Source organism: Zonotrichia leucophrys, chromosome 23, assembly GCF_028769735.1.
Source record: "Zonotrichia leucophrys gambelii isolate GWCS_2022_RI chromosome 23, RI_Zleu_2.0, whole genome shotgun sequence".
NCBI classification, from domain to species: Eukaryota; Metazoa; Chordata; class Aves; order Passeriformes; family Passerellidae; genus Zonotrichia; species Zonotrichia leucophrys.
The window spans coordinates 4,002,152-4,014,116 of NC_088192.1; the positions used below are offsets into that span (position 1 = coordinate 4,002,152).

Here is an 11,965-nt window from a genome sequence, read left to right on the forward strand (position 1 = left end):
GACTGGAGTAGATTCCAAGGGAAAGAAGTGTTGGGAAAGCACCTACTTAAGGACTGAGTAAGGATTATCTCTGATCTGAATCTCGCTCTGTGTGTGTGTTACTGTTGAGCACACAGTGTGGTTTCAGACACAGCCAGAGACAAGGAAAAATGATTGTTTCGGGGTAACCACAAGGAAGATGAATGCAAATGCATTCCTGTAACTGGGAGAGTTCCTCGCTCCTGAGCTGGGCTCCGGTACATGGCCTGGGGGAAGCAAATTTGCAACTACCTTCATTAAATTGTTTAGGCATGATTAATCAGAAGTCAGAGATGTGAAGTTTTTGCACGTTTCACAATATAGATTTAACCCCTGTATTTCCATACAGGTGCGGTTTGGCGCTTGGCAAGGCACAGGCACCGGTGGGTGACAGATGTTTCCTGCCAGCTCCTATCTCCGCACGGCCGCGTTGATAAACCACCAGTGGCTGAATCACGGCCGCCTGCATCGCTGGGACCCAGGCGGTGCAAGGGACGCGTGTCACGGAGCCACAGCCCGGCAGCACAGAGGGCTGGGCTGGGAGGGCCGGGCCGGGCCGGGCCGAGCCTGCCGCTCCACCCCTCGCTCTGCCCTTCCGCCCTGCCGCTCTCGGTATAAATAGCGGCCGCCGCCCGCCCTGCTCCGGCCCCATGGAGAGGCAGTGGCAGCCCGGCGGTGGCAGCGGCCCGGTGAGCGCGGGGGGCTGGGGCCGACCCGGGAGTGGAGCCGGGGTTGGGCCGGGAACGGAGTGTAGCTGGGGCCGAGGTTCGGCCGGGAGCAGAGCTGGGGTTTGGCCGGGAGTGGAGCCGGGGATCGGCCGGGCTGCGGGGCGCTGCTAACGCCGCTGTCGCCCCGCAGGTCCCGGCGGCGAGCGGAGGCCGCGAGTCCCCCGCCGGGAGCCATGAGCGCGGGCAGCGTCGCCCCGGGCTGGCCTGAGGCGCTGCCGGCCGCGGCCCGGCCCGCAGCGGGGATGAGCGGCAGCGAGAGCCCCGAGGGGCTTGGAGACGGCCCCGAGCTGCAGCTGAAGGTGGATTTTTTCCGCAAGCTCGGCTACTCGTCGGAGGAGATCCGCGTCGTGCTGCAGAAGCTGGGCCTGGGCGCCGACACCAACACGGTGCTGGGGGAGCTGGTGAAGCACGGCCCGGCCGAGCGGGACGGCCCCGAGGCCCCGCCCGAGCCCGGCGAGGCCCCGCTGGTCCCTCGGGGCGGTGCTGGCAATAAATCCCCCGCGCCCGGCCCCGAGGAGAAGGAGAGCGACAACCTGAAGCCCATCGTCATCGATGGCAGCAACGTGGCCATGAGGTGCGTCCGGGCTGGGCGCGGGGCTGTCGGGTGTGAGTTCTGCCAGGGCTCGGAGGTGAAAAGCTGTGAGTGCCACGCTCAAAGCAGCCGCTTCTGGGTGCTGGGAACGGGGCTGGTAATATTTTCCAAAGTTCCTCTCCGACACACGAGGACGAGCATCACGTTTGCGTTTGCGGGCCCGGCTTGCCTGTTCTGCCTGCCCAGAGCCGCCAGTCACGGGGCAATGGTGAGGGCAGCAGTGCTTCCTCTGAAACCAACACTTCCTCCTGGGCTCTGGCGATGAAGGGATAACTGAAGAGACGTTGTCCTCTCAGCTAGTGGCTTTGTGTAAGTTTCCGTAGCAGGAAGTTGCTCAATAAATAATTACAGGCTTAATTAGAGAAGGGTTTGTAATATGGAGCTCCGTTGGAGGCTTGTCTCCGAATTGTGCCTCTTGTATATTGGTGAAATTCTGTACGAGGTAGAGCGCGATGAGATGTCAGAGGTGTCACCAAGGCAGGGCTGTGACTCATCCTCGCCGTTTCACGTGTCCCAGTGTTACTGGAGCAGGTTCTCATGGACGCTCACCAGAGCCCCCAGTATCCATGAAACATTCAGAATCTCAGGGCTGGATATTTATTGGTGTGATGTTCCCACTTTCACCCTGGATTTTTCTCCCACTTTGGTGGACATTGCTTGCCCTCACCCCACCCCAGCAATGCGTTCCCCACCTCTGCATAGCACACTCTTGAAATTTAACACACCAGCTTCTGAACTGGGTCCTGAAAGCTTTTTTCTGTTGCAGCTCAGAGGCAGCCTCCTTTGTTGTTTATGTTTGTGTATGCAGATTTTATAAAAAATAACCCTGGGTGCGGGTGGAGCTGCCGTGTCGGTTGCAGTAGGTTTGTCTGAGGTGAAAGTGCTGCGTGGAGGTTTGTTTGCAGGTGTGGTTTTTGCCAAGCCCTGGCTGACAGTTCTGAGAACAGAACAGAAAAGATGGGGCACAGGTGAGCCCCAGGGCGGATGAGGAATGGTGGTGGCAGTGGAACAGGGCAGGAGAGTGAAAGCCATGCCTGGCACTCCTGAAGAGAACCTGCTCCAGTTCCTACCTTCTCTACAGCTCTAGGAACACTGTGGAAAACGACCTATTGTGAGCCCAGGCTGATAAGTGACTCTGGCAACAAAGTTTACCTTGGATAAGTGCTTGGGCTTTAACAGCAGGATTGGCCGTGTTAGTGAGGAGCCTCTTAGAGGTGAAAGTTACCCCAAACTGCAGAGGGGAAATCACAGCAGCTGTGAGTCAGGGCAGGCCGGAGCCCAGGGTCTGACATGAGAGAAGCAGTCTGGCTTTTTTAAGCAATTCTCTAGAAGGGGAATTCCATTCTGAAACTTCCTGTATTGATGGTGTGATGTTCCCTGCTGATTCATTTGCAGTAGGTACAGCGGCCTCCTTCAACAGCTCTTGACAAACTTATGCAAATCATAGTGGAAATTAGCTTTTACTTCCTTCTAAGGGAATTTTTCCTTGGCTGCTGCCAAATCAGATCAGCCCAATTAGCTGCCTTCTGGAGGTTTGAGGTTGGTAGCAGAGACTCAAAAAATAAAAACAACCAACAACCCAAAACAAAGACAAAAGAAAATCCAACAAAAAGGATTTGTTTTTCACACTTATCTCTAAAAAATTGTAGTAGTCTATGCCTGGCTATAGCTAAATCCATCTGATATTGGAGAGAACTTTTAGAGCATCTTCTGGTGGTGATTTTCAGCCTTTTGTAATTTAGGATTCTTATTTGAAGGTGTGTTAGGTGTCTCTTTAGGTGTTAGTTCTGTTGCCAAGTGTTTAGTTCTTCTAGAATAAGTACTTTTGTACAGCTCTTCAACTTCCTTTGTAGTTTCAAAGAAAGGGTGAGGCTGGGAGGGGAACTGAAACTTCTCTGTAGTGGTGCTGCAACAGTGCCACTGCAGGAACGGGGCTGATGGGGGCTGAAATGCCATTCAGGTGTAGATGGAGGGAGGAAGATTTGGGACAGGTAATGCCCAGGTGAGGAAAACCTTCCTGGATTGTGAGAGCAGCTCCCCTTTTGGTGTAGTGCATTGTCACAGAACATGGATCCCCACAGTGACATATCAGGCTGCAATAGAAGTGTTGGAAGTTTGTCAAAACCGCTATCAGCAGAAGAGCTGATTGCACTGTAAATACTACTGCTTGTAAAACAGGAGGGGTAGTTTCCTCCTAGAAGTTCTGGAAACTTATTGATATGACTTAATGAATAATTAAGAAGCTTTTTACATCAGTACATGGCTTCTGACAAGGTTGTCAAACTTTGTTCTCTGGCTGCCATGAGCAGCACTGATGACAGGAGATGATGCCATTTTGTGCAAATAGTGCATTTGTAGATGAGGTTTGGAGCCATCATGGAATGAATCATCTTTCCTTGAGATGAGAGTGCATATAAAATACCTTGTTTTGCTGAAGTGATCAGAACAACTTTGCAAGCAAAGGCCCGGTGAGGGTACAGTGGCAGGAAACAGTCACTGGCATTGGCTGTCAGAGTAGCACAAAGGGCTTTTAGGTCACATTGTGCTCTGGGCTAAAAATAACATCAGAAGGCTTGAAACAGAGAGTTTCAGAGCAGCTGCAACAGTTCCAGCTGCTGCCTCCCTCCCTCCCAGTGAGTCCTTGGGTGTTCACTGGTATCCTGAGGTGCTGACACAAACGGGGGTGCTGGGCAGGTCTGAGTGAGGCTGTTGTTACACAAGACAAGCATCTGTGTTTGCTGCCTGTGCTCCTCAACACTTCACTGAAGCTTGTCCTAATTGCCAGTTCCCTTTGCTCTGTGCACTGAATCATGAAGGGATTAAAGTCTTAATTTTCTCCTTTGCAGCCATGGGAATAAAGAAGTGTTCTCCTGCCGAGGTATCCTTCTGGCTGTGCAGTGGTTCTGGGACAGGGGACACAAGGACATTACAGTGTTTGTGCCATCGTGGAGGAAGGAGCAGCCCCGACCAGATGTACTCATAACAGGTATGAAAATATGGAAACCAAAAGCAGCTTTTCAGGCTGACTGCTCTGTCACTTAGTGAGCTTGCAGAGTTCTGGCTAAGTCAGTAATTAACTTCAGAATGGAAAGTCTGAGTAGTAGGAGCTGAACTGACCAGGGAGTATTAGTCATTAACTTCTCCCATAAGCCAGCTTTTGCCTGGATCAGTTGCAATAATTCAGAAAACAAGGAATGTAATACTGCTCTGCTTCCTAACTTCTTGTCTTTTATTTCTTGATATTTTTCCTCTTGCAGGTACATGCTTTGTATTTAACTGAAGCATATTTAGCCAGAATTATTCAAATTGAGGGGAGCTTGCAGAGAGCTGAGATTTGAATAACAGCGATGAGCAGGACTGAATATAGTCTGGGTTGTGGAGAGACAGAATAAATGTTTTTGTTTATTTATAATGTCTTGTATTTGCAGAGTTCCCAGATGAAGGGAGGAATGATGAATCTGACTCCATGTTCTTGGCGGCTAATTTATTATTTTATATTGCATTAAAGACTACTATACTAAAGAAAGGATACAGACAGAAGGCTAGAAAGATATCTTGTGACTCTCTCTCCAGTGTCTGACACAGCTTGGCCCCAGTTTGGCCAATAAGTTAAAATAACTTAGCAGAAACAATGAAACAATCACCTGTTGGATAAACAATCTCCAACCACATTCCAAAGCAGTAAAACACAGGAGAAACAAAAGAGATAACATTGTTTTCCTTTCTCTCTGAGGCTTCTCAGCTTCCCAAGAGAAGAATCCTGGGCAAAGGGATTTTTCCAATAATGCTATTTCATCTGTGTGAAGGACTGTGTAGGTGTGTCACTGTCATATTTTCTGGAAAAACCTCTTCACCAGGATTTTCTCCTGGGAAGCTGAGAAGCCTCAACTTCTCCTGTTTTGCTGTTTTGGAATGTGGTCTGGACATTGTTTACCAACAGGTGCATGTTTGATTGGTTTCATGTGAGTTGTTTTTACCTAATGACCAACCACCATCAGCTGTGTTGGACTCTGAGGAGTCAGTCGTGAGTTTTTCATTATCGTTCTTGTAAAGCCTTTTGTCTGTATCTTTTCTCTATTCTTTAGTATAGTTTTAGTATAGCATTCTTTAATATAATATTGTATAGTATTAAATAAAAATTTAAAAATTAAATAAAAATTTAAAAATTAAATAAATTAAAAAATTAAATAAAAATGTAAAAATTAAAAATTTTAGAATTTAATAAAAATTTAAAAATTAATTAAAAATTAAAAAGAAAAATAAAATAAAAATTAAAATGCAAACATTAGAAAAATAAAATAAAAATTTAAACATTTATATATAATGTATACTTATATTTAAGTAAAAATAATGAAATAAAATAATAAAAATAAATAATAAAATTTAGCAATAAAAATAAAGAATATAATATAAAAGTGGTATTAAAAATATAAAAGTATAAAAAATTAAAATAATATAAAAGTAATATAGAAAGTAATATAGAAATAGAAAAATATTAAATAATATTAAAATAATATGAAAATATAAAAGTACTATAGAAGTTTAAATAAAAATGATAATATTTTTATATACTTTTATATTACTTATAAAAGTACTCTAAAAGTATATAAAAATATTGTCGTTTATATGAAAATATAAATGATAATATAAACATAAAATTATAGAAAATAAAAATATTTAAAATATAATATATAATTATAATATAAAAATATAACATTAAAGTAAGTTAGCCTTCTGATATCAACGGAGTCAGATTCACTCCTCTCTTCCCTCCTCCTGGGGCCCCCATGAGTCCCCCCCAGGTGTTCTGACCGCTGTGTTTGCCCCAGACCAGTACATCCTGCGGGACCTGGAGAAGAAGAAGATCCTGGTGTTCACGCCGTCGCGGCGCGTGGGCGGCAAGCGCGTGGTGTGCTACGACGATCGCTTCATCGTCAAGCTGGCGCACGACTCCGACGGCATCGTGGTGTCCAACGACACCTACCGCGACCTGCAGAGCGAGCGGCCCGAGTGGAAGAAGTTCATCGAGGAGCGCCTGCTGATGTACTCCTTTGTCAATGACAAGTAGGGCTCCTGCCTTGTTTTTAGCTTGTATTGTTTTATTTTTTGTACAGAAACTCTATATGGAGTGTTAGTAAGCTCATCACGTGTTGGTCAGATCTTGTGTTTGCAAGGTTCCCAGATGAAGGAAGGAGCGATGCATCTGACTCCATGTTCTTAGTGGGCCTTGTGTTTAACTGAAGCATATTTAGCCAGAACTTTTTTTTATATATTCTAATATAATTTTTAATTTTTTTTATATTTTTAATATAATATTTTAGTCCTACTTAGCCAGATTTTTTTTCAATTATTCACATTGAGGGGAGCTTGCAGAGTGCTGAGATTTGAATGACTCAGAACAGTGATGAGCAGGGCTGAATATAGTCTGGGTTGTGGAGAGACAGAATAAATGGTTTTGTTTATTTATAATGTCTTGTATTTTTGGGGTTCCCTAATGAAAGGGAGGAATGATGAATCTGACTTCATGTTCTTAGAAGGCTAATTTGTTATTTTATGATCTATATTATGTTAAAGAGTACTATACTAAACTATATTAAAGAATACAGAAAGGATACTGACAGGAGGCTAAAAGATACTCATGAGAACTTGTGACTCTTTCTCCAGAGTCTAACACAGCTTGGCCATAATTGGCCAATAAGTCAAAACAATTTGCATGAAACCAATGAAACAATCTCCAACTACCTTTCAAAGTAGCAAAACACAGGAGAAGCAAATGAGATAAGAATAGTTTTTCTTTTTCTCTGAGGCTTCTCAGCTTCCCAGGAGAGAAATCCTGGGCAAGGGGATTTTTCCAGAAAATATGATGGTGACAGTCAGACAATCCAATCCTTCTGGGCCTGAGAACCAAGGGCACCCTCTGCCTCAGGCCCTGAAAAGTATCAACAAAATTGAATTGGAGAGAGAGGAGCAAATTGGGGAATATGACTTCATTACCTGAAGCTGTAATTGGGCAATTAACCCCTGATGTGCAAATAGACCAAACTTAATCTAAAAAACTCAGGACCATGGTCCATCTTGGGTGTAGCCTGTGCAAGGCTTTTGCACTGCCCAAAGTATACCTGTTGAAGGTCTTTAATAAATCCCCACTTTATTCTTCTAACTCTGGCTAGCCTCTGTTTTAGGTAGACACTCCAGAGCATCATGATCACATTTTCCTGGCCTTTTAAGAAAGATTTGTGTGAGCACACTGGCTTCTTCTAATGAAGCAATAGTAAGTGCTGCATGAGAAGAGCAAAATGCTAAAGAAGAAATAATCAAAAGAAATAATGAAAGCTTTTCAATATTTCTTCACTAGCATTTTGCTCTTCTACAAAGCATCATCTCAGCAGCTACTGAGATGCCACCAGCTCCTTTGGCTTCTACAAAGCCAAAAGGAGTTGGGGCATCTCAGTAGCTGCTCCTAATTTGGAGCTAGGAGTTCCAGGCTGTGATTTCCTCACAGGACAATTGTTAGCAGCAGGTAGTAATTCTGGTTGACAATCAGGCATTGAGCCTCCTCTGTGCCTGAAGGGGAAGCATTTTGTGCTGGTGTGGACTGGGTGGCAGGAGGATTATCTCTGCAGGAAATGGGAGAGCTTTGTAGGGCTCAGAGAGCTTTTGATCTTCAATGATATGGGAGGCTTTGAGAGGAAACCCAACCTCAACTCAAAAAAAGTAAACTGCTTCTGACTGAAATTTGGTTTTCTTTAGGTTTATGCCTCCAGATGATCCCTTAGGTCGTCATGGCCCCAGCCTGGATAACTTCCTCAGGAAGAAACCTGTAGTTCCAGAACACAAGAAACAGCAGTGCCCTTATGGTAAGATCTGCCTTATTAATAAAAAGAACAAGGTGCCTGTGCAAGTGTCACTCATAATCTAGTCAAATCCAGCTGGTCATTTCATGCTCTGGCTTTCCTTACAGGGAAAAAATGCACTTATGGAATTAAGTGTAAGTTCTACCACCCTGAAAGGATCAACCAGCCGCAGCGCTCGTTGGCTGATGAGCTCCGTGCCAACGCAAGGCTGTCCCCAACCAGAAGTACCAGTGCCAAGGAGGAGAAGAAGGGGAAGCGGGGTTCCCAGGCAGAGCTCTTGTGCTCTGTGCCCACAGAGAGTGACAAAAGCTCTGTACAGAAGGTGTCTGCAGAGAGGAAGAGCTTGGCCCACAAAGCCAAGCCCAGTGACGTTGTGCTTCAGGCCAAAGGCTGCGTGTCAGGCACTGTCTCCCCTGACAGGTACCAGCAACCTCCCATGGATTCTCTGTCTTACATCTCTCAGGAGCATCTCGACTCAGGCATTGGCTCTCTGGAGAACCAGCTGTCTGACATGTGGCCTCACAGATGTACCAGTCACTGTGACCATTCCCACGGGGAGCAGGTGCCCATGTGCACCTGTGGCAGGCAGAGACCCATCTACCCCCATTCCCCCAGCCTGGAGCAGAACGGGCTGCTCTCTTACAACCACAGCTCCCACAAATCCTCTTCCTCTGGTGCTAGCTTCTTGCAGTACAGCCCTGAGATGCCTCGCTCGGGGGCACCCCACTCTTTCTCAGGCTTTGGGGTGCCCGTGGGTGCAGCAGGGCAGTACAGCCTGCCCGGTGAATTTGGCGCTCCCATGCCGCGCTCACGGGAGTTCTGGTCCGAGCCCTACCCCCTGCCCCAGGTGAGATCCCCCGGTGTGCCCGGCCCACACCCCATGCACGGGGCTCCAGGGCCGCCCTACGGGGACTCAGGGCCCTGGGCTGACCCGGAGAAGTTTGCTGAGGAGAGGGCCAGCGTGCACGTCAAGCTGTGCGGCATCTTCCACCCGCACCTGGTGAACGCTGTCATGAGCCGCTTCCCCCGGCTGCTGGACCCCCAGAGGCTGGCAGCTGAGATCCTCATCTACAAGGCCCAGAACCCAGGGGTGTGAGGCAGGTGCTGAGGGCAGGCAGGTGTGGGGAGAGCTGGAGGGGCTGGGATTGCCTCTGCAGCTGCCACAGGTGCCTTCGAGTGCTCCTTATTCCTTTGGAAGTACTGGGCTCCAGCTGGAGGCTGGGTGCCAGAGCAAATTGTGCTCACAGCAAATTCTGCTCCAGCTATGACCACGTGCCTGTGGGAGAGGTGAGAACATTCCATCATCCCGCCTTCCCCAGGGGCTAAGCAGGAAGGGAGGCTGCAGCTCTGGAGCAGGGCTGTTCCTTTGGGGTTCATGGGAGTCTGGCACACCCTGAGCTCCTGTAGTTGTCCATAACTGGATGTGAGAGAAGTGGGTGCTGCCTTTGTAGTGGCCTAAGGCTGGTTTCTGAGGACCCAAATGCTATTTCAATGCTGTTGTTAGGTCCTGACTAAGCCTCTTTACTAAATCCCACCATTTAGATCTGTGGCAAATATTGGGTTATAAATGTCATCTGGAGCTGGATTTTTCTGACTGGCTTTACTGGTGCACTTCTTGAATGATGTTTTCCACACCCCTCCCACCTCAGCTGACTTTCCTGAGGTAGTTGTGCCCCATGGACCACAAGTGCTGGGTGAGCTCTGAGCTCCCAGGAGCGCAGTCCTGGCTCTGAGGAGTGGCTGCACCCTGCTCCAGAGCTGGGTGTGAGTTGTGTGTTGGGGATGTGCTGACAGCTGCAGTGTCAGAGCAGGTGGGTGAGCTGAGCATGCTGTGAGTGCTGCTCTGGAACTGTCTCTGTCCCAGGCTGGCTCTGTGCAGCACTGACAAGGATTTATTATGTGCCTTTTGCCTTCAGACAGCAATAGAACAGCTGCAGTCACATCTGGACTGCTGCCAGGGGCCTTCCCAAGGAGTCTTTAATATTTTGTGTTGTAAAGCTGTTGCTTTCTCTTCTTCCTCACCAATATTCCCCTGTACCCTTTGGCTGTGCCCAACTAGAGCAGCATCCAGAATTGTAGAATAAGAATTATTTGGCAAGACTGTTTTTGTTTAATTTCCTCTTACTCTGTAAGATGTTTTCTATTGTAGGTACTGTAAGAGATTTTAAATATGCAAAACCAATTGCTGTAGTAATTGTTTCTGGTCCTGGAATTTTGCTGTGCCAAGGGATGCAGAAATGTTCCTGGCACTCGCAGGCCAGAAGCAGTTGATTTGTTGATACACATTGTATCTGTGTGTGTTGTTGTTTTCTAAATACAATACGCCCTTCTGTGGTTAAACCAAGGTTATTGAGTGGCAAATTAGGAAGGGGAGAGTGGAAGGCAGCTGGTCCTGAAACCCTCCTGGGAGCAGGGTTGTCTGTTCTGCTCTTCCCTCTGCTGTCCAAGGAATGACCTGCCCAGACTGGCACCATGTGCCATGAGACCACAGGGACACAGAAACCTGTATACCTGGTTAATAATGATACATTACAAATTAGTAATGTTTCATGTTAGTAAGCAAAATGCTTCTTAATTTTAAAGTAACCTGATACTTTGCATATTTGTAAATTACAGATAAAATGGTTTTTAATGTTACTGTTCAGCACCTTGCTGCTTGCAGTTTTTAATCAATGCTGTCTTCACCTCAGCCATGTGTTACTTGGCAAGGTGGGTTTGGGTTTCTGGTGGAATGCTGGTATCTGCTGCCTCTCTTGCAATGAGAAGATTTAACATTTTGTACTCCTCAGCTGACACTTGCTGAACTTTCTGTATCACTATGCAGTATAGCCATGTACTGAATAGCCATGTGACAGCCCTGGCAAAGAAAAACTGTGTTATATAAATAAAAACTGCTGAGTTGACATATTTGGTCTCTGGTGGCTTTGTGGAGGAACATTCAACATTCAGGGAAGCCAGAGAAATGATCCTTCCTCCCCGGGGCTCCTCTGACTGGCTTTGATCTCTGTGTGCAGCCTGAGGCTGTTATTGACAGGCTGGCAATCGATGCAGTGACACCAAAACATCCATGTGCTGCGGCAGATAAGGGCATGAGCAGTGTCTGCTGCTGATTTGGGCTTGCTCAGTGCCCAGGGCAGGTGCCATGGGCAGCAGCACTGGCTCTCACTCAGCACCACAGTGTGGGTGCCCTGGGTGCTAAAGCAGCATTTATTGCCATTTAAAGCGGCAGAATTGCCAGACTCCTGGCAATTTTGGAATCAGCATGGACTGTGTTTGGCTTTAAGGAGCAATTCCACAGTACAGCCAGGAAATAAATACATATTTTATCCAGTTACAGTACATCTGTGTCAGATATTGAGTGTGGAATGCATGAATGGTAACATGTCCAGGTTTTGCTCTGAAGATTTGTTATGGACTGAAGTGCAGCAGGAATATCAGTGCTCACCTTGTGGAGTAAAGCTCTTCCCCTGCCACCTGCTCCACTGCAGCACAGCACGTTCTTATCTCACTGGTTAAATAACTTTATGGTCTGTATTGAAACTTGTGCTCTTCATTTACCACAGGGCAGTGACTCTGTAGTTAATGAGAAACCAGGCAGGCAGGTGCATTTCCAGGGACCAGCTGCATTTCAAAACAAACCTGCAGCTCTCACTCTGAAGTCTTTATTGACTGTGGGAGAGGAAGCCTCTGGGGCTGTCACTGCAGTGACACAGCTCATGTGGGGATGGAGAGGTGTGTCAGGGATCTGAGCACACCTTTAGCCAGGTGAGGAG

At 47.0% G+C, this 11,965-nt stretch overlaps 1 protein-coding gene across 2 annotated transcripts; it reads left to right on the forward strand.

Annotated features, from left to right (window-relative positions):
* Nucleotides 1-703: 703 nt before the first annotated feature.
* On the forward strand, nt 704-11,045 carry ZC3H12A (zinc finger CCCH-type containing 12A). Of its 2 annotated transcripts, none has more exons than XM_064731746.1 (6): nt 704-707; nt 877-1,320; nt 4,185-4,324; nt 6,168-6,402; nt 8,089-8,195; nt 8,300-11,045. In XM_064731746.1, exons 2-6 carry the CDS (start codon nt 920-922, stop codon nt 9,286-9,288), a joined length of 1,872 nt encoding a protein of 623 aa, XP_064587816.1. In that variant the 5' UTR covers nt 704-707; nt 877-919; the 3' UTR covers nt 9,289-11,045. The 2 variants fall into 2 exon arrangements, with proteins under 2 accessions (XP_064587816.1, XP_064587817.1); XM_064731747.1 differs by having other exon boundaries at nt 8,268-9,178.
* The last annotated feature ends 920 nt before the right edge of the window (nt 11,046-11,965 follow it).

Excerpts from the sequence above, each read along its gene's own strand:
- ZC3H12A (XM_064731746.1), top strand. The coding sequence starts at position 920 with ATGAGCGCGGGCAGCGTCGCCCCGGGCTGGCCTGAGGCGCTGCCGGCC. Across the intron at positions 1,321-4,184 it reads GGCAGCAACGTGGCCATGAG|CCATGGGAATAAAGAAGTGT; the intron begins GTGCGTCCGGGC and ends TCTCCTTTGCAG. Across the intron at positions 8,196-8,299 it reads GAAACAGCAGTGCCCTTATG|GGAAAAAATGCACTTATGGA; the intron begins GTAAGATCTGCC and ends CTTTCCTTACAG.